The 26,708-nt window shown below is 47.0% G+C and overlaps 1 protein-coding gene across 2 annotated transcripts in view; it reads left to right on the forward strand.

Annotated features, from left to right (window-relative positions):
- Positions 1–26,708, forward strand: part of unc13d (unc-13 homolog D (C. elegans)) — a 308,929-nt gene that overhangs the window by 29,268 nt on the left and 252,953 nt on the right. For both annotated transcript variants that reach the window (XM_068057836.1, XM_068057837.1), the window contains exon 3: positions 19,955–20,062. In XM_068057836.1, coding sequence (XP_067913937.1) covers positions 19,955–20,062 — 108 coding nt within the window. The remainder of the gene's footprint in view (positions 1–19,954; positions 20,063–26,708) is intronic.

Consider the following 26,708-nt stretch of genomic DNA (forward strand, 5'->3'; position numbering starts at 1 on the left):
GAATGTTTTCCTTGGAGAAGAGAAGGCTGAGAGGTGATTTGATAGAGGTAGTCAAAATCATGAGGGGTCTGGACAGAGAAGATAGAGAGAAACTGTTCCCACTCATTAAAGGGTTGAGAATGAGAGGGCACAGATTTAATGTATTTGGCAAGAGGAGCATAAGTGACATGAGGAAAACTTTTTCACGCAGCGAGTGGTTAAGGTCTGGAATGCACTGCCTGAGAACGTGGTGGAGGCAGGTTCAATTGAAGCATTCAAAAGAGAATTAGACAGTTATATGAAAAGGAAGAATGTGCAGGGTTATGGGGAGAAGGTGGGGGAATGGAACTGAGGGAATTGTTCATTTAGAGAGCCAGTACGGACATGATGGGCTGAATGGCCTTCTTCTGCACTGTAACAATTCTGTGATAGCTGCACTCCTGGCTGTGTTATGTTGTGCTTGGGCATTGCAGTTTGCTCACAGCAAGTTAGGCTGTGATGCTTACAAGTAGCAAATATGGAAAGATTTTCTTATAATTAACGGACTCATTGTCTGTCACAAAGGACACTAAGGTTACATGTTCAAGCCATTGTCATCCAAAATATCTGCTTATAACATCTTCTGTTTTTTCAAGCTTTACAAAGACTGCCAGGGTGAGATGAAGGAGGTTGGGGGGAAGCTCGAATGGAGCATAAACACCAGCATAGACCAGTTGGACCGAATGGCCTGATGTAAACCTTCTGTTACACCAGTGGACGTGGGGAAATATTGTATTATCAGCAGTTACTACTTAACAATGTGCTTATTTGCGGTGCTCATTGCTACAGAAAGTGACTGATTGTCTTTCCGATCATCCAACGACAACTGAATGAGGCAGCAAAACATTTTCCACAATGCTTTCACACATTTTATCCTCCCACAATGAATTATTTGACTCAACTTTCAATCTGAAAATGGCTCAGCAACAACTTCATGTCACGGTCAAGCGATAGCTCGCTGTGATGTTGCACAGTACAAAGTACACATCGGTTACTGAGCAGCAACAACACTCGTCTCCTCAGGCGTGCCTTTGGGTGTGAAATATTTTGTTAAACTGCTGCTTGCATTCTTTGCTTTGGCTGACATTTGCTCTTTCTGTTCTTTCATCTGTTATATCACGGCACCAACATTTTTGGTATGAACGGAAAGTGACATTGAGTACATGGTGCACAGAGCCAGCAGATCCTTTTTACAATCCACTCTCTAAAGTTGGGCTATAATAGTCACTCATCCCTACAGGGACAGGCACCTTTCAGTTTCTTCTTCAGAATACTGCAGTCACCCTCTTTCCCTTCACCCTCAAATGTATTTTAGGTGCTTTCTCTTCACTCTTGGTCACTCATATGTCAGATGTTACTGCTCGGTTACTATTTGGATGTATTAATACTACTATTAGTATTAGCACTAGAACTAGTATTAAAATTGGCATTAGATACAGTGTGGTCCCAGATAATTGGAGGATTGTAAATGTTACACCCTTGTTCAAAAGGGGAGAAGGATAAAGCTGGTAATTACAGGCCAGTCAGTTTAATGTCAGTGGGAGGGAAGCTTTTAGAAACAATAATCTGGAAGAGAATTAATAAGCACTTGAACAAGCATGGACTGAGAACCAGCTCAGATTTGTGAAGGGAAAATTGTGCTTGACTAACTGGATTGAGGTTTTGATAGGGGGAGGCAGTGGCATAGTGGTGATGTCACTGGACTAGTAATGCAGAGGCCCAGGCTAATGCTCTGGGGCCATGGGTTCAAATGCCACCATGGCAGATGGTGAAATTTGAATTCAATTAATAAATCTGCAAATAAAAAGCTACTCTAGTAGTGACCATGAAACCATTGTCGATTGTTGTGAAAACCCATCTGGTTCACGAATGTCCCTTTGGGGAAGGAAATCTGCCATCCTTACCTGGTCTGGCCTACATGTGACTCCAGACCTGCAGTAATGTGGTTGCCTCTGAAATGCCCTTTGAAATGGCTGAGCAAGCCACTCAATTCACGGGCAATTAGGGGGGGGACATTAAATGCTGGCCCAGCCAGCAACACCCACGTCCCATGAATTAATTAAAAAAAACAGAGAAAGTGGATGAGGGCAGTGCAGTTGATGTGTATATAGATTTTCAAAAAGTATTTGATAAAGTGCCACAAAATTCAGCTTGTTAGAAAAACTGATGCCCATGGGATTAAAAAGGTACAGTAGCAACATGGATACAAAATTGGCTGAGATAGAAAACAGAGAGTTGTGATTGGCTGTTTTTCAGACTGCAGGGAGGTATACAGTGGAGTTCCCCAAGGTTCAGTACTAGGACCACTGCTGTTTTTGATATACATTAATGACTAGGACTTGGGGATAAGGGGCACAATTTTGGAATTTGCAGATGACACAAATTTGGAAGTATAGTAAACAGTGAGAAAGATAGTAATAGACGTCAAAAGGACAGAGACAGGCTGGTGGAAGGTGCAGACATATGGCAGATGAAGTTCAATGCAAGAAAGTGTGCAGTGATACATTTTAGTGGAAAGAATGAAGAGAGACAATACAAGCTAAATGGTACAATTTTAAAGGGGTGCAAGAAGAGAGGAACCTAGGGGTGTTTCTGTACTCCTGGTGCCACGTGCTAGTGAGTATAGGAATAGGAGGATAGAGCAGATGAATGCGTGGCTGAAGAGATGGTGCAGGAGGGAGGGCTTTAGTTTCCTGGATCACTGGGTCTGTTTCTGGTGAAGGTGGGATCTGTGCAAGTCGGACGGGTTGCACCTGAACCTGAACGGGACCAAGATCCTTGCAGGGAGGTTTGCTAGTGCCGTTGGGGGGGGGTTTAAACTAATTTGCCAGGGGGATGGGATACAGAGTGGAGGTACAGTAAGGGGGTGTTGCACAGCCAAATATAGAAGAAAAACTAAATCAGTCTGGAAGGCAGAGCAAATATAGACCTGTTAAGGCACAGGCGAATAATGCAAGACGAGATTGCATTTATTTTAATGCAAGGAGTCTTACAAGTAAGGAAGATGAATTGAGGGCATTGATTAGCACATGGGATTATGAAATTATTGCTATCACAGAGACATGGTTGAGGGAAGGGCAGGACTGGCAGCTCAATATTCCAGGGTATAGAATCTTGAGGTGTGACAGGGTGGGGGGTGTAAAATAGGCATTGCACTATTGATCAAGGAGTCAATTACTGCAGTAAGGAGGGATGATATCTTAAAAGGTTCCTCAAATGAGGCCCAATGTGTAGAACTTAAAAACAAAAAGGGGGAAAAGGGGGCAATCACTTTGCTGGAAGTGTACTACAGGCCTCCAAACAGTCAGAGAGAGATAGAGTAGCAGATATGTAGGCAAATCTCAGAGAGGTGTAAAAATAATAGGGTAATAATAGTAGGGGATTTCAACTTGCCCAATATTAACTGGGATAGTCTTAGTACAAAAGGCTTAAAGGGGGTGGAATTCTTAAATGCATCCAGGAGAGCTTTTTGAGCCAGCAGATAGTCCAACAAGAGAAGGGGCGGCACTGGACCTAATCCTAGGGAATGAAGCCAGACAAGTGATAGAAGTGTCAGTGGAGGAGCATTTTGGGGATAGTGACCATAACTCTGTAGGATTTAAGGTAGTTATGGAAAAGGACAAAGACGGACCGGAAATAAAGGTACTGAATTGGGGGAAGGCTGATTTCAATATGATTAAACAGGATCTGGCCAAAGTGGACTGGGAGCAGCTACTTGTAGGAAAGTCTACATCAGACCAGTGGGAGTCATTCAAAGAGGAAATAGTGAGAGATCAGAGCCAACATGTTCCCGTAAAGGTGAAGGGTAGGACAGACAAGTCCAGGGAACCCTGGATGTCAAGGGATACAGAGGATTGGATAAGGAAAGAAAAGGCGGCTTATGGCAGATTCAGAGTGCTGAAAACAGCGGAGGCCCTAGAGGAGTAAAGAAAGTGTAGGGTGGCACTTAAAAAAGTAATTAGGAGAGCGAAGAGGGGGCATGAAAAAACACTGGCAGGCAAGATAAAGGAAAATCCCAAGGTGTTTTATAAGTATATTAAGGGCAAGAGGATAACCAGGGAAAGAGTAGGGCCCATGAGGGACCAAAGTGGCAATCTGTGTGTGGAGCCGGATGATGTAGGTGAGGTTTTAAATAATTACTTTTCATCTGTGTTCACTATGGAGAAGGATGATGTAGGTGTAGAGATCAGGGAGGGGGATTGTACATAAGAATATAAGAACATAAGAACTAGGAGCAGGAGTAGGCCATTTGGCCCCTCAAGCCTGCCCCGCCATTCAATAAGATCATGGCTGATCTGTCCCAGGCCTCAACTCCTCTTTCGTGCCAGCTCCTCATAGCCCTCAACTCCCCGATATTTCAAAAATCTATCTACCTCCTCTTTAAATACTTTCAGTGATCTAGCCTCCACAACTCTCTGGGGTAGAGAATTCCAGACATTCACTACCCTCTGAGAGAAGAAATTACTTCGCATCTCAGTTTTAAATGAGCGTCCCTTTATTCTGCAACTATGTCCCCCTAGTTCGAGATTCCCCCTAGTGGAAACATCTTCTCAACATCTATCCTGTCAAGCCCCCTCAGAATCATAGATAGGGTAGATCGGAAGAAACATTTTCCCTTAGTGGAGAGGTCAATAACCAGGGGGCATAGATTTAGGGTAAGAGGCAGGAGGTTTAGAGGGGAATTGAGGAAAAATAATTTTCATTCAGAGGGTGGTTGGAATCTGGAACGCACTGCCTGAAGAGGTGGTGGAGGCAGGAACCCTCACAACATTTAAGAAGTATTTAGATGAGCACTTGAAACACCATAGCATACAAGGCCACGGGTGGCGCAGTGGTTAGCACTGCAGCCTCACAGCTCCAGCGACCCGGGTTCAATTCTGGGTGCTGCCTGTGTGGAGTTTGCAAGTTCTCCCTGTGACTTCGTGGGTTTCCTCCAGGTGCTCTGGTTTCCTCCCACAGCCAAAAGACTTGCAGATTGATAGGTAAATTGGCCATTATAAATTTCCCCTAGTATAGGTAGGTGGTAGGGGAATATAGGGACAGGTGAGGATGTGGTAGGAATATAGGATTAGTGTAGGATTAGTATAAATGGGTGGTTAATGGTCGGCACAGACTCGGTGGGCCGAAGGGCCTGTTTCAGTGCTGTATCTCTCACTAACAAAAAAAGGCAAATGGTATGTTGGCCTTCATAGCGAGAGGATTCGAGTACAGGAGCAGGAATGTCTTGCTGCAATTATACAGGGCCTCGCTGAGGCCACACCTGGAATATTGTGTGCAGTTTTGGTCTCCTTATCTGAGGAAGGATGTTCTTGTTATCGAGGGAGTGCAGCAAAGGTTTACCTGACTTATTCCTGGGATGGTGGGACTGACGTATGAGGAGAGATTTGTATGAGTCAGTTAGGATTATATTTGCTGGAGTTCAGAAGAGTGAGGGGGGATCCCATAGAAACCTACAAATTCTAACAGAACTTGACAGGGTACATGCAGGAAGGATGTTCCCGATGGTGGGGGAGTCCAGAACCAGGGGTCATAGTCTAAGGATATGGGGTAAACCTTTCAGAACTGAGATGAGGAGAAATTACTTCACCCAGAGAGTGGTGAGCCTGTGAAATTCGCTATCACAGAAAGCAGTTGAGGCCAAAACATTGTTTGTTTTCAAGAAGGAGTTAGATATCGCTCTTTGGGTGAAAGGGATCAAAGGATATGGGAGGAAAGCGGGAACAGGTTACTGAGTCAGCAGATCTGTGGGCTTTAGGACCTGACGTCAGGACCAAATGGGGGTCCCAAGGCCTGTCTTCCTGGAGGGAGACTGGCTGAGCAATCTTCCTGGAGGCCGTCTCCCGACTGGCTATCTCCACACTCGCCATCATATCAGGGACAGCAGCGGGCTCCTGATGCTACCTGCCCAGTCAGAGGTCCAGCAGCTTGAGGCTCAGCAGCCCCACCGAGAAAGAGGCAGGTCGGGAATCGTGAGGGCACTTCCCCTTGGCAGAGTAAAATTAAATAAATAATTCTGAGGGGCAAGGCTAGTAGGGGAATCCCCTCTGGGTGGATTGTTTGGGCTGCAAGCTGGCAGCCTCCTCTTTGGGTTATGGAGCCTCTGGCTCCAATGGCACCCCCACCCCCCTAGCCACCACAGAGAGACTGTCTCCATGAAGCTGGCAGCGTTTGGACACAGTGGGGGGGGGGTCACTCCGCTGTCAGGAAAATGCCAGCAGTGCTGCAAAATCGCCCTAATTGGGGCCTTAATTATTTAAGTTGGTTGCCCGCCTCCATTCAGCAGGCAGCAGATGCGCTTCAAAGCCCACCAATGGTAAGTATCTCTGGCAGCTGGGATGTGTCAGGCGGCCATCCCAACGCAGCTCCCCACTATTTTACCGGCTCCACCACACCTCCACTATCACCACCTCGCCCACAGAGCTGGGAAATTTCAGCCCAATGATTCAGGTCATTGACCCTCCCTCGTAAGTATTTCAATGGGTAGTGTTTGTGCATCATCTTCAGTCACGGAAGTCAAGCACCCTCTGGCATTCACTGTCCAGGCTTATCCCTGAAGGTGAGGTACCAGATGGTTGCTGATGCCAGTGGAACTTTATCCCAGCAAGGGGTTGATTGGAAGAAAGGAGGAGGAAACCATAAATTATTTCTTGTAGCACTTAGTTCCATTTCTATATCTCTGAGGGACTAGGCCTCAGCCCTTTTCTGGATTCCCTGACAGGCAGGCAAACTAATTCTGAAATAAAATACTGCACATGATGGAAATCTGAAATACAAATAGAAAATGCTGGAAGTCCTCACCAAGTTGGGCAGCATCTGTTCTGATGAAATAGAGCTGTAGAATCATAGAGTCATTATGGCATAGAAATAGGCCATTCAGCCCATCAAGTCTGTGCTGGCTCTCTGTAGAGCAATTCAGACAGTCCCATTCCTCCCCCAGCTCTATCCCTGTTGCCCTCATGTGCCCTTCCAATTTCCTTTTTAATTCATTGATCATTTTTGTTTCCACCACCCTTGTAGGCAGCGAGTTCCAGGTCATTACCACTCGCTATGTCAAAATGTTCTTCCTCACATGCCCCCTTTATTTCTTGCCCAATACCTTAAATCTGTGTCCCCTAGTCCTTGTACTATCAGCTAATGGGAACAACTTTTGTTTGTCTACCTATCTATCTAAACCTGTTATAATCTTGTACACCTCTATCAAATCTCCCCTCAATCTCCTTTGCTCCAAGGAGAATAACCCCAACCTCCAGCCTAACCTTGTCGCTAAAATCCCTCATCCCTGGAACCATTCTGGTAACTCTGATTCTTTCTCCACGGATGCTGCCTGACCTTCTGAGAGTTTCCAGCATTTTCTGTTTTTATTTTAGACCAATTCTGAAACCACATTTACTGGCATCTTTGGATTCTCTCCTTTAATGGCCATTCACTAAAGCTGATTCCAGAATTGTCCAGGCAGTAGCTTTGCTATGTTATGAGGTGACCCTGAGAACTATTTCTGCTGTACTAGACCATCTATAAGAGAAGTTATGACACATCCTGTCACCATTCCTGTAACTCATTTCATCATAGGGTGCAACCAAAATTCAAAATTAGGAAATCGGATAAAGCAAGCAACTCTCAAGATGAAAGTGCTTTACTATTTGCTCGGTTATAGCAGGGACCAGGCGGTGTAGTGAGTTAGACACTCTTTTCATCTTTATCTTAGAGGACAAGAAATCTTGCACTCTGCTCTCTGTAGGAATTGTGTTGGGGGAAATCTCAACCCCGTTCACTGTTCAGGTGACAGACATGGGGAAATATAGTGGATGTAGTGTAAGTCCAGCTCAATTGGCGCAGAGATTGGGCGCCACGGGTTGCCCTTGTCGGTGGGAGAGGTCATCGCACCTCACTGGACAGCTACCGCCCGCCTCAAACCGGGCAGCCCCCGGTCAATAAGGTTCTGTCCTGCCACAGTCCACCTGCTTCAATGGGTGCTTGGAGCTCAGGGTCATTGCCCGAAAAGTGGACTGCAACACCGCACCAAACAGCATGAAAAAAGGAAGGAAGGTACCAGCCCTTCGTTTTGCAAGCTGGAATGTCAGAACTATGTGGCCTGGCCTGTCGGAAGACCTAACACAAATCAACGATTCTCGGAAGACCGCCATCATTAACAACGAGCTCAGTAGACCCAATGTGGACATTGCAGAACTTCAGGAGACACGCCTCCCTGCGAGCGGATCTCTAACAGAGCAAGACTACACCTTCTTCTGGCAGGGTAGGGATCCTGAAGAACCAAGACAGCATGGAGTGGGCTTCGCCATCAGAAACTCTTTGTTCAGCATGACAGAGCCACCTTCAAATGGCTCAGAACGCATACTGTCCATCCAACTGCTCACCGCCTCTGGTCCAGTACACCTACTCAGCATCTATGCTCCAACACTCTGCTCCCCACCTGAAGATAAAGACCAGTTCTATGAGGAACTCCATAATATCATTAGTAGCATCCCCAATACCAAACATCTGTTCCTACTGGGAGACTTTAATGCCAGGGTTGGGGCCGACCCTGACTCATGGCCCTCCAGCCTTGGGCGCTATGGCATTGGAAGGATGAATGAGAATGGACAGAGACTGCTTGAGTTGTGTACCAATCATAACCTCTGCATCACCAACTCGTTCTTTCACCAGGTTTCTTGGAGGCACCCAAGATCACGTCGTTGGCACCAGCTGGACCTCATCGTCACAAGGCGAGCCGCCTTAAACAGTGTTCAAATCACACGCAGCTTCCACAGTGTGGACTGCAACACCGACCACTCCCTGGTGCGCAGCAAGGTTAGACTCAAACCAAAGAAGCTGCATCACTCCAAACAGAAGGGCCACCCGCGCATCAACACAAGCAGAATTTCTTATCCACAGCTGTTACAAAAATTTCTAAATTCACTTGAAAAAGCCCTTCAAAACACTCCCACAGGGGATGCAGAGACCAAGTGCGCCCACATCAGAGATGCCATCTATGAGTCAGCCATGACCACCTATGGCAATTGTGTGAAGCAGAATACAGACTGGTTTCAATCTCATTTTGAAGAGCTGGAACCTGTCATCACCGCTAAGCGCATTGCACTGCTGAACTACAAAAAAGCCCCCAGCGAGTTAACATCCGTAGCACTTAAAGCAGCCAGAAGCACTGCACAAAGAACAGCCAGGCGCTGCGCAAACGACTACTGGCAACACCAATGCAGTCATATTCAGCTGGCCTCAGACACCGGAAACATCAGAGGAATGTATGATGACATTAAGAGAGCTCTTGGGCCAACCATCAAGAAGATCGCCCCCCTCAAATCTAAATCAGGGGACACAATCACTGACCAATGCAGGCAAATGGACCGTTGGGTTGAGCACTACCTAGAACTGTACTCCAGGGAGAATGTTGTCACTGAGACCGCCCTCAATGCAGCCCTGTCTCTGCCAGTCATGGATGAGCTGGACGTACAGCCAACAAAATCGGAACTCAGTGATGCCATTGATTCTCTAGCCAGCGGAAAAGCCCCTGGGAAGGACGGCATTACCCCTGAAATAATCAAGAGTGCTAAGCCTACCATACTCTCAGCACTCTACAAACTTCTTTGCCTGTGCTGGGAAGAAGGAGAAGTACCCCAGGACATGCGCGATGCCAATATCATCACACTCTATAAAAACAAAGGTGACCGCGGTGATTGCAACAACTACCGTGGAATCTCCCTGCTCAGCATAGTGGGGAAAGTCTTCGCTTGAGTCACTTTAAACAGGCTCCAGAAGCTGGCTGAACGTGTCTACCCTGAGGCAAAGTGTGGCTTTCGAGCAGAGAGATCGACCGTTGACATGCTGTTCTCCCTTCGTCAGCTACAGGAGAAATGCCGCAAACAACAGATGCCCCTCTACATTGCTTTCATTGATCTCACCAAAGCCTTTGACCTCGTCAGCAGACGTGGTCTCTTCAGACTACTAGAAAAGATCGGATGTCCACCAAAGCTACGAAGTATCATCACCTCATTCCATGACAATATGAAAGGCACAATTCAGCATAGCGGTGCCTCATCAGACCCCTTTCCTATCCTGAGTTGCGTGAAACAGGGCTGTGTTCTCGCACCTACACTGTTTGAGATTTTCTTCTCCCTGTTGCTCTCACATGCGTTCAAGTCTTCAGAAGAAGGAATTTTCCTCCACACAAGATCAGATGGCAGGTTGTTCAACCTTGCCCATCTAAGAGCGAAGACCAAAGTACGGAAAGTCCTCATCAGGGAACTCCTCTTTGCTGATGATGCTGCTTTAACATCTCACTCTGAAGAGTGTCTGCAGAGTCTCATCGACAGGTTTGCAGCTGCCTGCAACGAATTTGGCCTAACCATTAGCCTCAAGAAAACGAACATCATGGGACAGGACGTCAGAAATGCCCCATCCATCAATATCGGCGACCACGCTCTGGAAGTGGTTCAAGAGTTCACCTGCCTAGGCTCAACTATCACCAGTAACCTATCTCTCGATGCAGAAATCAACAAACGCATGGGAAAGGCTTCCACTGCTATGTCCAGACTGGCCAAGAGAGTGTGGGAAAATGGCGCACTGACACGGAACACAAAAGTCCAAGTGTATCAGGCCTGTGTCCTCAGTACCCCGCTCTACAGCAGCGAGGCCTGGACAACGTACGTCAGCCAAGAGCGACGTCTCAATTCATTCCATCTTCGCTACCTCCAGAGAATCCTTGGCATCAGGTGGCAGGACCGCATCTCCAACACAGTAGTCCTCAAGGCAGCCAAACATCCCCAGCTTATGCACACTACTGAGTCAGCGGCGCTTGAGATGGCTTGGCCATGTGAGCCGCATGGAAGATGGCAGGATCCCCAAGGACACATTGTACAGCGAGCTCGCCACTGGTATCAGACCCACTGGCCTTCCATGTCTCCACTTTAAAGACGTCTGCAAGCGCGACATGAAGTCCTGTAACATTGATCACAAGTCGTGGGAGTTAGTTGCCAGCAATTGCCAGAGCTGGCGGGCAGCCATAAAGGCGGGGCTAAAGTGTGGCGAGTAGAAGAGACTTAGCAGTTGGCAGGAAAAAAGACAGAAGCGCAAGGGGAGAGCCAACTGTGTAACAGCCCCGACAACCAATTTTTTTCTGCAGCACCTGTGGAAGAGTCTGTCATTCTAGAATTGGCCTTTATAGCCACTCCAGGCGCTGCTTCACAAACCACTGACTACCTCCAGGTGCTCACCCATTGTCTCTCGAAACATGGAGGCCAAAGAAGAAGTGTACATGGACTTTCAGAAAGTCTTTGAGAAGGGCCCACATGAGGGAAACAGTAAAGGGAATGGAATTCGGAGGAGGATAGCAAACTGGATTAAAAATGATGTGAGAAAATAGGGCTAGGAGTGAAGGACAGTTTCTTCGAGTAGTTGCAGGTGGGTGTTGGTGTCTCACATGCGCTCAGTTCGATGGTCAGGTCTGCCCACTGTGTACACATGGTTTGGATTTAAGCCTAAAGGAACAGCATTGAAATTTGCAGGTGATTCCAAAATGCCAGGCATAGTTAATGCTTTGGAAGACCAAAGGAATTTGCAAAAGACTATTGCTGAGATTGGAGAATGGGCTAATAAGTGTTAGGTGTCAGTAGCATGAGGTGATACAATTTTGGTTTAAATAAAAACAAAGTAATTATGTTCTAACCAGCAGGAGGCTTTGTGCTGGGGAAAAGTGGAGGGATTTGAGGGTCCAGGTTCACAGGGTGAGAAATTGCACTTGTTAGCACCTGTCTTTTTGGGTGCTACGACTTCCCTAGTGTAATGCGTTCTTTTATGTTGTGTGATGCAACATAAATGAGATGTGTGGAATCCAGTTGGTTGAAGATCTCAAACAGGTTTATTACAGCTCAACTATTATACAGTACAGAGCTAACTATTTACAGAACCTGCCTCTAGGTGTTACAGTAGCAGAGTGACTGTGGCTCTGAGTCACATGACTGCATCCTTGTACTTAGCTCATTAGCATACTAAGATCTTAAAAGGATATCACTTTTAAAGGCAATCATACAACATCCCCCTTCTTCCCAAAGATGTCTCGTATGCCAAAAGTAAAAATACATAAAATTAGATAACATCAAAATTATTTACACAGGGAGATTGTGAACTTTACAAATATAGCGGCTCAAAAGTCCATATATCGTCTTGGTGGTTTGACAACTCTTACACGGAGAATTGCTCGGAGCTGATGCTGTTCTTTCTGAGGTTTCTCCCTCTCTGCATTCAGTCTCTGCTGCTGTGCCTTCAGCCTGCTAACATACTCTGTTGCTTTTCTCAAAATATTCACCTTTGAGGTCTTGCCATTCTTGGAAAGTTCCGCACCTCATCTTGAAGAGCCAATAGACAATGCTCATTCTCTGCCTCTTCAGGATATTGCAGGTCCTTTGCCTCTCCTCATCCTCCATTTCTGAAAGCTTGGGGCTCAAGGTCGAGGACTTGTTGGGGGAAGAGTACTTGGTCTCATGAAGATACCTGTACGTTCTAGTTCGTTGTGGTACTGGCAGTTCTCTAGAGAGCAGAAGTGAGGGTGCGGCATAGTTGTGCTGTTGCTGGGTTTCCAGACTGCACCGTTTGATGCTGGCCAGAGTCTGCAAGCGGGTTCTGGTTCTTGGAGATTTCCACTTGGCAATGCTCTTGTGGATAGTTATGATGTTGAAGTCCTCACACGCTGGTAGTCCTGCCACTGCTGGTCCGCTTGTGTCTACTAGGTAGAATGTTTGTGGTTTCCATGCTGACTAGCTGTATCTGCATTGCATTGTTAATGTGCCACTGCAAGAGGTGGGTTGTATACAGATAACTTGGCAGTTGTCGTTTGTATCATTGATTTCCAATGTCTCCGGTACATATCTTTGAGGATTTGGACTGGTAGGATATTTGCACTAGCGCCGGTGTCAATCTTTACCATGAGTGTATGTTTGCCAGCTTTCTTTGGGCACTAATGGCGAAAGAGTCCAGTTGTTTGACTTCATCACCATGATGTGTTAGGTTTACAATGTGGAACGCCTGCTGGTCTTTTGTCTGAGAATTTCTTCTCGCTGAGTCTTGTCTCAGGTCTGTTTCACTGTGGACCTCGTGTAACAGCTTGCACTTACGCAGGTCTCTGGTGCTTTTGTTGCTGCTGTTGCCCTGTTGTCTGTTTATTTGTGTTGACTGTGACTTCTGACTGTGTCTTTGGAGCCAGAATTCCTGCATAGGTGGGCCAGTGTTCTTTTGCACTGCATGCCTTGCACAGGTCTCGAAATGCAGGACAACTTCACGGAGAGTGGGACCAACCACACTCACTACACAGCTTGCTAGCTCTTTTCGATTGGGTTATGGTGCTGATACTGTTGGCTGCATCTCATGCTTGCAGGTGCTGTAGGCTTCGTATTTCCTACCATCTTCCAGCAGTGCATCAATGCAGTGACCTTTCTTTTTCCCCCAAGAGGTCCTTCTGAAATGCTTCAATGGGTATTGATACAATCACCAGCTCCATTATTTAGTCTGCCAGCTCAGTTTCTGAGAAGTCACATTCATTGCCCTTACCACGGCATCTACTGACAAACTGGTCTATTGATTCCTGTGGCTGTTGCCTGTAGAACATCAATTCCAGGCGATGAATTCTAAAATTCACTCTTAATCGAAGATGATCTTCCAGTACTTTCCATTTCTATGCAGGATCTTTCTGGTCTTCTTCAGATAAGTCAGAGGTGTTGATTCTGTTTAATTCCTCATTTCCAACTGCTATTAGTGTTTTCATTGCCTGTTTTTCCAATTCTACAATTGCAACATAACTACATTCTTTGTTTGAAAAGTTGGAATTTAGATAGGCTATCCATAGTCTTCCAGTCCATGCTGGAAAATTGGGTATCCATCTTTCTGCTGTTCTTTTATTTTACAACTTACTTGAAGACTTGTTCTATGACTCTTTACTGCTTTCCCTTTAAAAAAAAACTCTGTCCTTCAGACTCACTGCTTTGATTGACAGGAGCAGGTGCTTAACAATATTCATCTGTTTATCTTGCTTACAGATTCTAGTCTGTCTGTTTATACAGCTATGTAATAGGCATTTCAAGTGTTTTTATTTTGCTAGTGTTTGTTTATATAGCCATTCAATAGGCAATTCTTCATGCTTGAGTGGTTTTATGGTTTTTTTAAAAACTCTGGCTAGTGAATGAAAGGTTTTCATGCTCAAGTGGTTTGACAATTTTTTTTAAGCTTCATCTGTGAACTGCATGAGTGAAGGATTCCCACACTTCTTGCTGTCAGACGCCTCCTGTAATGGAGCCAACTTCGATCAGCCTGAGAGAGGAGCCTTTGAAAAACAATCGATCAGCCTGGGATAGGGATTGGGTTTGCTCTGCTTTTTACTTCTACTGAGACTTTAAAAAAAAAACAACTTTGCGAGCATCTCAAAGTTTTTTCAACGGGGATTCCTGGACCGTCAATGACTCACCCAATCGCAGTGATTGATATACAGCCTGTTGTTCAGTACTCTGTTCTCTGTTTGGAACAGTATTTCTTGGAAACTTTCTCTCTTTCAGCTGTAGGAAGGTAGTTTTTAAAGCTGTTTTACCTGTCGTCTTCAATCTTAAATTCTGTCTTCTCACCACCGCTGCCACCACATAATGAGTTCTTTTTATGTTGTCTGATGCAACATAAATGAGATGCATGGACTAAGTCACATGACTGCGTTCTGGTACTTAGTATACTAAGATCTTAAAGGGATATCACTCTTAAAGGAAATCATACAACACCTAGAGTTTCAAAATGGCAGCTACTGCAAATGCATACATACTTGTGGGGCAAGTCATGCTGGACACCAAACTGGTGTGAGTGTTGGCACGAGCGTAATGGATGTCCACTGGAAGTATGCAGCGCAAGAAGATCATGACGTCAATCAGCATTTTGGTGGAGTCCTGCAATACTCAGCAGAGCCCATGTCAAGATTCGTGGTGGTCTGCTGCATGCTGCATAACTTCACCATCATGTGGGCACAGCTCTTGCCACCAACTATACGGTCAGCACGTAAGAACAGGAGCATGAGGAGGATGAGGAAGAGCTGGAGGCAGAGGAAGAGAGAATGTTATCGTTTATCGCAAGGGGAATTGAATACAAAAGTAGGGAGGTTATGCTTCAGCTATACAGGGCATTGGTGAGACCACATCTGGAATACTGTGTACGGGACTGTTCTCCTTATTTAAGGAAGGATGTAAATGCATTGGAGGCAGTACAGAGAAGGTTTACTAGACTAATATGTGAAATGGGTGGGCTGTCTTACAAGGAAAGATTGGACAGGCTAGGCAAGTATGCACTGGAATTTAGAAGAGTAAGAGGCGACTTGATTGAAACATATAAGATCCAGAGGGTGGATGTGGAAAGGATGTTTCCTCTTGTGGAACAATCTAGAACTAGGGGTCACTGTTTAAAAATAAGGGGTCGCCCATTTAAGACAGAGATGAGGAGAAGTTTTTTCTGTCACAGGGTCGTGAGTCTTTGGAATTCTCTTCCTCAACAGGCAGTGGAAGCAGAGTCTTTGAATATTTTTAAGGCAGAGGTAGATAGATTCTTGATAAGCAAGGGGGTGGAAGGTTATCAGGGGTAGGTGGAAATGTGGAGTAATCAGTTCAGCCATGAACTTATTGAATGGCGGAGCAGGATCGAGGGGTTGAGTGGCCTCCTCCTGCTCCGAATTCGTATGAGGCTGCAACCTAGACAGCCCCATTCTGCCCAGGCTGTATGTGGAGAACTAATTCAAGTGCGATACTAGTAACCTCAACCCCAATACCCCATTCACCAACAGTCCCACACTCCTTACCTTCCCTCTGACACTGACCATCACATTGTCATCTTGGCCACAATGCAAAAATAAAGGCCAACACAAAACACACATTCCAAACCAAATCTATGAACGAAACATTCCATACAAAAGTTGACTAATCGCCCTTGTACATTCCCTGAGTGCCTGTGTTCCATCTACCTTTGTCTGTCCTAGTGCTCCTATGCAATGCTACCCCAGTGTCTGCAGCATGGCTGGTGGAAGGCTGCTGACTTTCAATGGAGAAGACTGCACATGGCCTTGCAAGATGCCCTGAGGTAGCTCTGAGCCTTGCAGGCCCAGCTTCAGACAGCACCACCTTGGCATGGGCTGCAGCAGGCTAGTGAAATGGCAACAGTAAGGATACTGGCAGAGTGGCAGAGGTGGGAGGACAAATGCTGTCATCCTGAGAGAGGACAGTAGGTGTGGGTTCCAGGGAGCCTCTGCCACTTCCCCGGGGTGATGCCTCAGCAATCCTAGTTCAGATTGTTGGACTGCTGTGAGACTCTTTGCACAGTGTAATCCTCAGCCACGATGGCAGCAGTCTGAGCTTCCACTGCAGCAGTCAGAGTTTTGGTTGAAGTTGCTTGTGCTGCGATTTAAGCTGAGACATTGACAATCAGACGCTGCATCATATTTGGGTCCACAGGTGTGCTGATGGAGTTGGCCACCACTTCCATACTGGAAAGGATGGGCTCCAAGCTCTGTGTAAAGCCCTGTGCCAAGTTGGTGCTGAACTCCTCCAAGCTCCTTGGCATTGCCCATGGGCTTTCTGGCAGGCTTCCCAATGCACCAAGCATCTTGGTGTGTACACCCATCAGTGTTGTTCTGTAGCTCCCCTTCGACTTCCTTATCTGAATCCCCTGAGTAGAACCCATGTGCAACCTCCCCTGCAGTGAACTGGCATCTGCACTATCCTTGCCCCCTGGCCTGGCTGCTGCCCACTCATGCCTGGTATCTCAGCATGGGAAGATCCCACCTCTAATCAATTCTCTAAGATATGTGTAATGTCAGTATCTGAGTTGGTGTCTGTGAGTGTGAAATCAAGTGACAATGTGTCTGCATCATCATTGTCCTCTTGGCTAGGTTGGTCTTCTTGGTATCTGAACAGAAAAAGGCACAATGGTAAGGTTGTGGTGTGAGGAGGGAGGGCAAGTAAGAGGTGCAGGCTTACACCATCTTCAGCTTGTAAAGCAGAAGAGAGTGTGTGATGGGGGGAAGATAGAATGTGAGAGGGAGGATTAGATATGAAGATAGCATCATCTTCAATGGATTCAGCCCCACCACTGGCCATGGCCTTAACAATGGCTATTCCGATAATGGCCAACATCATCTCCTCCATGAGAGATAGAACACGCGGGCACACCTCTCCCTCTCTGATTTGTTCCTACTGCCTCCGTTTGTGCACCACCTTGTCCCGCAAGAGAGAGGGAAGTATGTCAGTGAGTGTAATGCAATCGTTATGGGAGATGTGGCTGCCATGGTTGAATAGCTGGCAGTGTGTGCAAGCTGTGAGATGTGAGTCTGAGGCTTGCAACAGTGCTACGTGAGAGAGGGTGAGGTGAAGCATATGAATGTTAGGTATGAGTCCTGATTGGTAGAGATTATTGGTAGGTGAGTGATGGGAGTGCAGTGGTTGATGTCACTGGTGTAGTTGGTAGGATATGGCATTTGAAGATGGATTCACTGACCTTGACAACTCGTATGAGGTTATTAAACTTCTTAGGCACTGCATCCAGATTCTCAGGGCTAGAGTCTTGACCTCTATAGCTATCAGTTCCCACTGCCTTGAGACCATTATGTGGAGGATCTTCTGGTCTCTTGTAGATACAGGACGTCTCTCCTCCTTTCCACCTCCACCACCAGGATCTCCAGTACACCCACCACCCCCCCGCACACCCCCGCCTCACCCCACTTGAAGTGGTGCTAGTCGCTCATGGTATTGACCACTGACCGATGTGTCCAGCCAATAAACAGTATAGTTAGCACTGGCTGGGCACAGATAATTTAAATAAGCAGGCGGCACCAAGTTGGTGTGCTGCCTGTTTTGCAATTAATGGGCACAGGTTAATTGAGCAGTGCGATCCCCATGCCTGTTCTATGGGGTGATCCAATTTAGCCCCCACAGGTCATTAAAGGCTGTTAAAAAAAAAACTAACTGAATTCTAGGTTTTGTCACAAGATGCATGGACAATAAAAGCTAAGAGGTAATGAGGAGCGTAAATAAAACCTTAATAAGACCGCAGTTAGAGTACTGAGTGGAGTATTGGGCTCCATGTTACAGGAAGGATATTGAGGCTTTAAAGATTCACTAGGAATCCCCCAACAATGGGCAAATACAAATGAAAAAAGAATTAAAAATTTGGGGCTTTTTCATGAGAACAATAAGATTATTGGACAATGTGTTAGAAGTGTTTAGAATTATGAAAGGTTTGGGAGAGGGGAGATAGAAGCGAACTGTTTCCAGTCGTCGAGTGGCCAAGACTGAAGGGCCAAAGACCCTTTCCTGGAGGGCAGGGGAAACCTCTTCACACAGAGAGAGTTGTGAGGCTGTGGAATTCACTTCCAGGGTTGGTAGTTGAGGCAGAAACTGGGTCAGTTTTCAAGATTAGATTGGATAGGTAGATTTTTAAAAACTTGTTTATTCAGTCATGGGATATTGGCGTCACTGGCAAGTCCAGCATTTAATTTTCATCCATAACTGCCCTTGAGAAGGTGGTGGTGAGCCGCCTTCTTGAACCGCTGCAGTCCACGTGGGGTAGGTACACCCACAGTGCTGTTAGGATTTTGACCCAGCGACAGTGAAGGAACAGCGATATAGTTCCAAGTCAGGATGGTGTGTGACTTGGAGGGGAACTTGCAGGTGGTGGTTTTCCCATGCGTCTGCTGCTCTTGTCCTTCTAGGTGGTAGTGTTCACAGGTTTGGAAGGTGCTGTTGAAGGAGGCTTGGCTAATTGCTGCAGTGCATCTTGTAGATGGTACACACTGCTGCCACTGTGCATCGGTGGTGGAGGGAGTAAATGTTTAAGGTGGTGAATGGGATGCCAGTCAAGCGGGTTGCTTTGTCCTGGATGGTGTTGAGCTTCTTGAGTGTTGTTGGAGCTGCACCCATCCAGGCAAGTGGAGTGTATTCCATCACACTCCTGACTTGTGCCTTGTAGATGGTGGACATGCTTTGGGGGTCAGGAGGTGAGTTACTTGCTGCAGAATTCTCACCCTCTGACCTGCTCTTGTCGCCACGATATTTATATGGCTGCTCCAGTTCAGTTTCTGGTCAATGGTAGCCCCCAGGATGTTGATAGTGGGGGATTCAGCGATGGTAATGCCATTGAATGTCAAGGGGAGATGGTTAGATTCTCTCTTTTTGGAGATGGTCATTGCCTGGCACTTGTGTGGCGCGAATGTTACTTGCCACTTATCAGCCCAAGCCTGGATATTGTCCAGGTCTTGCTGCATTTCTACACAGACTGCTTCAGTATCTGAGGAGTCACGAATGATACTGAACATTGTGCAATCATCAGTGAACATCCCCGCTTATGATTGAAGGAAGGTCATTGATGAAGCAGCTGAAGATGTTTGGGCCCAGGACACTACCCTGAGGAACTCCTGCAGTGATGTCCTGGAGCTCTGATGATTGACCTGCAACAACCACAACCATCTTCCTTTGTGCTAGGTATGACTCCAACCAGCGAAGAGTTTCCATCTGATTCCCATTGACTTCAGTTTTACTCGCATATTCAGTTAAATGCTGCCTCGATATCCAGGGCAGTCACCTCTGTCATTCAGTTCTTTTGGAGGGAAGAAAAGGGAATGCTCACTGCCCCCTGCCAGCACTGCCCACCTCTTCCCCAATGGCTGTGCCCTGCCCGCCATGCCCCACCCCTGCATGCCAGTTTTAGGGTCCAATTGTATTTTGGTCTGCTGAGTCTCAGTGGGGTATGTTCACTCAAACACCTTCCAACAGGAGTCACTGGCTGGTGAAAAGAAACAGCATTTGTTCAGGTGCTGAATTTGCCTTGCTCTTTCAGGCAGGTCCTGTGGACATTTTGCTGCGTTACATCCTGACTAGTTGTGCAGAAGCTGACTGTGGTGTTACTTTGTTCCATGCAGCTAAACCTGTTGTATGAAGAAGCCCTGTACACGTTTGTTCATCGGAGTGGGAAACCTGCAGCATCCCACAGTACAGACAAGAATGAGCTCCTTCATTACCTGCAAAATGTGAGTAAACTAATTTGACACAACTCTCTTCCTTAACAGATAGCTACTCAAATACATCAATGGTGTAGATCTCCGTGGCGCAAGTGGGTATAAAGAAAAGAAAGACTTGCATTGATATAATGACTTTCACAAACTTAGGACGTCCCAAGCAGTTTACAACCAACTGAGTACTTTTGAAGGTTTGTCACTGTTGTCGGATAAGTGGCAGCTGATTTGCGCACAGCAGAGTGCCACAAACAGCAGTTAGATCAATGTTTTTGTGATGTTGATTGAGAGATAAATATCAGTCCGCACACTGGAAGAACTCCCCTGTTCTTCTATGAATAGCGCCGTGGGATCTTTTACATCCACCTGAGAGGGCAGACAAGGCCTTGGTTTAATGTCTCACCTCAAAGGTGGCTCCTCTGACAGTGCAGCACTCCCTCAGTGAGTCAGAGGCGAGAATGTTCCCCACCGAGCCACCCTTGGTGACCGCTGAAGCAATTCATGAGAAGTAGGCAATGACAACAGTTAGGATTTTCAACTCACGTGTCAGCTTGTCAGTTTCCCCAGAAATATCAGTTTTTATTTCACAGGGATTGGAGGTTGGCAACATAAACGAATCAGCTGAGTTGGAAGGCACAAGAGGGCCAGTGCCAACCAGCTCTGTAAATCTTCAAGACCTCAGTATTGTATGCACACTATAGGAAGGATATTGGGATTTTGAAGAGGATACAGCAGATTCACTCGGCTGTTGTCTGAGGAAGCATAAATATGAAGAAAGACTTGGAAAAATGTTTCTAGTAGTTGAGGGTCAAGAATGAGGGGCCATAGAAATAAGGGCTGGGATTTTACCAGCCTCCTGGAGATGGTCAGGGAGGCGTAATGGCTGGTCAAATGGTGGAGAAAGGCGGTAGGAGGGAAGCCTGATGTCTGCCCGCCACAAGGGATATTTTCAGAGTCAGGGGCGGCAGAAGCTCGCCACCTGCTGACCGGAGGCCAATTAATCCAATTAGCTGGCTTATTAATGGCCCCACCAGTATTTCACCAGTGTCAGAATGACATTCCCCCCCCCCCCCCCACCACCCTGCCCCGTTGCATGGGGTGACCGCTAGGTACCTTGAGGTGGCCTCCCAGCAGTTTCGTGGGGAAGAGCATCCTTCCCAGAGGCTCCATGTCCCACGGAGGGCTCCCTCAATGGAAATGGCCACTCCTACAGCTCCAACACCGCCACTGGTAGTTCAACCCATCTGATCACCAGGGCCTGCCTGCCTGGTCCCGGCACATTTAAAAAAAAAACCTTATCTGCCCTTTGAGGGCGTCTCAACATGGAGGTACCCAATCCTTCTCCCTGCAGCTTCAGCAACAGCCACCTCGATTGATGGTGCAGCCAAGCTGCCAGCCCTCTGATTGGGCCAGTAGCTCGGAACGCAGGTCGCCATCTTTAAGGGGATGGTGATCCCAGCGGCAGCCTCTTAATTGGCCGCCGCACGTAAATTCCCATCCATGGTCCCACCGTTTGCCCGTGTGGGCTTGAGACCCACACTTCATCCTGGCAATGGGACTCATGGTATGTCGGTAAAATTCTGACCAAGGTTAAGGCCGGGATTTAATGGCAAGGTGGCAGCACTATTCACCGGCTGGAAAGTCGGGGGTGAGTCCACCTCCATCGGCCCTGTAAGCCACAATGCTATTTTGCAAGGCTCAAGCAATTAAATGCCTGCAGGCAGGGCTTCCGCCATGCTGAAGCAGGAAGTCCCGCCTCCAGGAGATGCCAGCCAATCAGCGAGCAGTGTTCACTGCTGGGACTGCAACAGTCCCCAGAGCAGCAACCATCAAGGAGACCTGGAGTGCAGGTAAGTGTGGTCAGGACATGCCAGGACCAAATGGGCAGGCCCCAGTGAGGGGGAGAGGAGTTGATTGCGAGGGTGGGGTGTTCTTCCAGAGGGGGTGGCCTGATCCAGTGGGGGGACCCTCCATGGGGCACAGGGTGCCCGATCAGGAGGGACCCCACCCCCAGCTTGCAGCAAGGCCACCAGGTTTTACTGGGCCGTCTCCCCAGGTGGCTAAGTGCTCGTCCACCACTGGTAAAATACCAACGGTGGCGGGAAGGGATGCTTAAGTGGCCACTTAAGGGCCTCAATTGGCCTAAGGGCAGTCAGGCTACACATCACCTCCCCCGTGCAGTGCAGGCGGGTAGGCGATGCACCTACCAGTGCAGGCGGGTAGGCGATGGGCACGGCACCTACCCACCTTCCACCCAATTTTACACCACCTCTCCCCCCACCTTACAACCTGCTTCTGGGGGCAGGTGGTGGGAGGGGGCATAAAATTCTGGCCTTAATGTCAGAGGGATAGAACAGAAGGCAGGAGAGTCTTCCCCACACAGAGGAAGTTGTAAGGCAGTGGCATTCACTGCCAAGGTTAGCAACTGGGGCAGAAACTATGTCAACATTGAAGGTTACATTAAATAGGTGGATGAAGGAATAGAGCATGAGTGGATTTGGGAACAGTATGGGTAAATGATATTAACACTGTTTGCTCCCATGAAGGATACACACCAGCATGGACTGGTTGGACTGAATGGCCTATTTCCAGTTTTAATGTCGCTGTATTTCTAGGTAAATGAGTTGGAAAGGGAACTTTTTTTAATTCATTCATGGGATGTGGGCGTCACTGGCCAGGCCAGCATTTATTGCCCATCCCTAATTGCCCTTGAGAGGGTGGTGGTGAGCTGCCTTCTTGAACCGCTGCAGTCCACGTTGGGTAGGTACACCTACAGTGCTATTAGGAAGGGAGTTCCAGGATTTTGACCCAGTGACCGTGAAGGAACGGGGATATAGTTCCAAGCCAGAATGGTGTGTGACTTGGAGGGGAACTTGCAGGTATGCCTGGTGCTGCTCCTGACATGCCCTCCTGCACTCTTCATTGAACTAGGGTTGGTCTCCTGGCTTGATGGTAATGGTAGAGTGGGGGATATGCCGGGCCATGAGGTTATAGATTGTGGTTGAGTACAATTCTGCTGCTGCTGATGGCCCATAGTGCCTCATGGATGCCCAGTTTTGCATTGCTAGATCTGTTCGAAATCTATCCCATTTAGCACGGTGATAGTGCCACACAACACGATGGACAGTATCCTCAATGTGAGGGCGGGACTTGGTCTCCACAACGACTGTGCGGTGGTCACTCCTACCAATACAGGTCATGGACAGTTGCATCTGCGGCAGACAGATCAGTGAGGACGAGGTCAAGTATGTTTTTCCCGCTTGTTGGTTCTCTCACATACCTGCCGCAGACCCAGTCTAGCAGCTATGTCCTTTAGGACTCGGCTAATAGTGGTGCTACCGAGCCTCTCTTGGTGATGGACATTGAAGTCCCCCACCCAGAGTACATTCTGCACCCTTGCCACCCTCAGTGCTTCCTCCAAGTGCTGTTCAACATGGAGGAGTACTAACTCATCACTGAGGGAGGGCGGTAGGTGGTAATCAGCAGGAGGTTTCCTTGTCCCTGTTTGACTTGATGCCATGAAACGTCATGGGGTCTGGAGTCGATGTTGAGGACTCCCAGGGCAACTCCTTCCCGACTGTATACCACTGTGCCGACACCTCTGCTGAGTCTGTCCTGCCGGTGGGACAGAGCATACCTGGAGATAGTAATGGCAGTGTCTGGTATGATTCCGTGAGTATGACTATGTCAGGCTGTTGCTTGACTAGTCTGTGGGACAGCTCTCCCAACTTCGGCACAAGCCCCCAGATCTTAGTAAGGAGGACTTTGCAGGGTCGCCAGGGCTGGGTTTGCCGTTGTCATTTTCGGTGCCTAAGTTGGTCCGTTCAGTTTCATTCCTTTTTATTGTCTTCATAGTGGTTAGCTACAACTGAGTGGCTTGCTAGGCCATTTCAGAGGGCATGTAAGAGTCAACCACATTGCTGTGGGTCTGGAGTCACATGTAGGCCAGACAGCAGATTTCCTTCCCTAAAGGACATTAGTGAACTAGATGGGTTTTTACAACAATTAATAATAGTTTCATGGCCATCATTAGACTGGCTTTTGAATTCCTGATTTATTAATTGAATTCAGATTCCACCTTCTGCTGTGGAGGGATTCGAACCCATGTCCCCAGAGCAATACCCTGAGTCTCTGGGTTGCTAGTCTAGTGACAATACCACTACGCCACCACCTCCCCTGAAGGGTGTTTGTCGCCAAATAAATTATATGCAACATAGACACCAAATACGCTGTGAAAATTCACCTTTTAAAAACATTTACTTTTCCTCAAAAGAACTTTCTGAGGCATGCCTGGCTGTTGTCCTCAATGCAGGTTTATTTTCTTCAAGACTAGTTGCAAAGTATTTTTTGGGATAAGGTGAATTCTCCATAACAATGAACATTCGCATCACGGCACTGATGGACTTACCGCAAATTGTTTGCAAATAAAAGGGGCATTTTCACTGGCCCTTGTGTTCAGGGAACTAAACGTTCCAGGAAAAAGAGGTGTAGGTCCTGATTGTGCCTTTAATGCTGCCCCAAGATTTCCTGGGCTGAGGGGGAAGGGGTAAGAGAACTGAGCCCTGGCCTGCAACTGATCAACTGGGATAGTCTTAGTGACAAATGCTTAAAGGGGATGGAATTCTTAAAGTGCATACAGGAGAGTTTTTTGAGCCAGTACGTTGAAAGTCCTACAATAGAAGGGGCAGTACTGGACTTAATCCTAGGGAATGCAGCTGGACAAGTGGTAGAAATGTCAGTGGGGGAGCATTTTGGGGATAGTGACCATAACTCTGTAAGATTTAAGGTAGTTATGGAAAAGGAGAAAGATGGACCGGAAATACAGGTACGGAATTGGGGGAAGGCCGATTTCAATATGATAAAACAGGACCTGGCCAAAGTGAAATGGGAGCAGCTACTTGTAGGAAAGTCTACATCAGACCAGTGGGAGTCATTCAAAGAGGAAATAGTGAGTGTTCAGAGCCAACATGTACCCGTTAAGGTGAAGGGTAGGACCAACAAGTCCAGGGAACCCTGGATGTCAAGGGATAGAGAGGATTGGATCAGGGAAAAAAGGCTTATGGCAGATTCAGAGCACTGAAAACAGCGGAGGCACTAGGGGAATATAGAAAGTGTAGGGGGGTACTTAAAAAAGTAATTAGGAGAGTGAAGAGGGGACATGAAAAAACACTGGCGGGCAAGATAAAGGAAAATCCTAAGGCATTTTATAAGTATACTAAGGGCAAGAGGATAACCAGGGAAAGAGTAGGGCCCATTAGGGACCAAAGTGGCAATCTGTGTGTGAATTTAGAAATGACCAACAGGGGTATTGATCACTGAATCTGTGAGATTGATTTTCTATGGGGTTCTGGGGACATAGGTGAGGTTTTAAATGATTACTTTCCATCTGCGTTCACTACAGAAAAGGACAATGTAGGTGTAGAGATCAGAGATGGGGATTGTGATATACTTGAACATATTAGCATTGAAAGGGAGGAAGTATTATCTATTTTAGTGGGCTTAAAAGTGGATAAATCCCCAGATGTATCCCAGGCTGTTATGTGAGGCAAGGGAGGAGATAGCAGGGACTCCGACACAAATTTTCAAATCCTCTCTGGCCACAAGAGAGGCACCAGAGGGTTGGAGGACAGCGAATGTGGTACCATTATTTAAGAAGGGTAGTAGGGATAAACCAGGTAATTACAGGCCAGTGACTCTAACATCAGTGGTAGGGAAACTATTGGAAAAAGTTCTGAGGGACAGGATTAATCTCCACTTGGAGAGGCAGGGATTAATCAGAAATAGTCAGCATGGCTTTGTCAGGGGAGATCGTGTCTAACTAACTTGGTTGAATTTTTTGAGGAGGTGACTAGATGTGTAGATGAGGTAAAGCAGTTGATGTAATCTACATGGAATTCAGTAAGGCTTTTGATAAGGTCCCGCATGGGAGATTGTTTAAGAAGGTAAGAGCCCATGGGATCCAGGGCAATTTGGGTCCAAAATTGGCTTAATAGCAGGAAGCAGAGCCTGATGGTCGAGGGTTGTTTTTGCGAGTGGAGGCCTGTGACCAGTGGTGTACCGCAGGGATCAGTGCTGGGACCCTTGTTGTTTGTAATGTACATTAATGATTTAGATGCGAATATAGGCGGTATGATCAGTAAGTTCGCAGATGACACGAAAATTGGTGGTGTCGTAAATAGTGAGGAGGAAAGCCTTAGATTACAGGACAATATAGATGGGCTGGTAAGATGGGCGGAGCAGTGGCAAATGGAATTTAATTTTGAGAAGTGTAAGGTGATGCACTTTGGGAGGACTAACAAGGCAAGGGAATATACAATGGATGGTAGGACCCTAGGAAGTACAGAGCGACCTTGGTGTACTTGTCCATAGATCACTGAAGGCAGCAGCACAGGTAGATAAGGTGGTTAGGAAGGCATATGGGATACTTGCCTTTATTAGCCAAGGCATAGAATATAAGAGCAGGGAGGTTATGATGGAGCTGTATAAAACGCTAGTTAGGCCACAGCTGGAGTACTGTGTACACTTCTGGTTTCACTGGAGAGGGTGCAGAGGAGATTCACCAGGATGTTGCCTGGACTGGAGCATTTCAGCTATGAAGAGAGACTGGAAAGGCTAGGGTCGTTTTCCTTAGAGCAGATAAGGCTGAAGACGGACGTGATTG

This window comes from Heterodontus francisci, chromosome 26, assembly GCF_036365525.1.
Source record: "Heterodontus francisci isolate sHetFra1 chromosome 26, sHetFra1.hap1, whole genome shotgun sequence".
In the NCBI taxonomy this organism is placed as follows: domain Eukaryota; kingdom Metazoa; phylum Chordata; class Chondrichthyes; order Heterodontiformes; family Heterodontidae; genus Heterodontus; species Heterodontus francisci.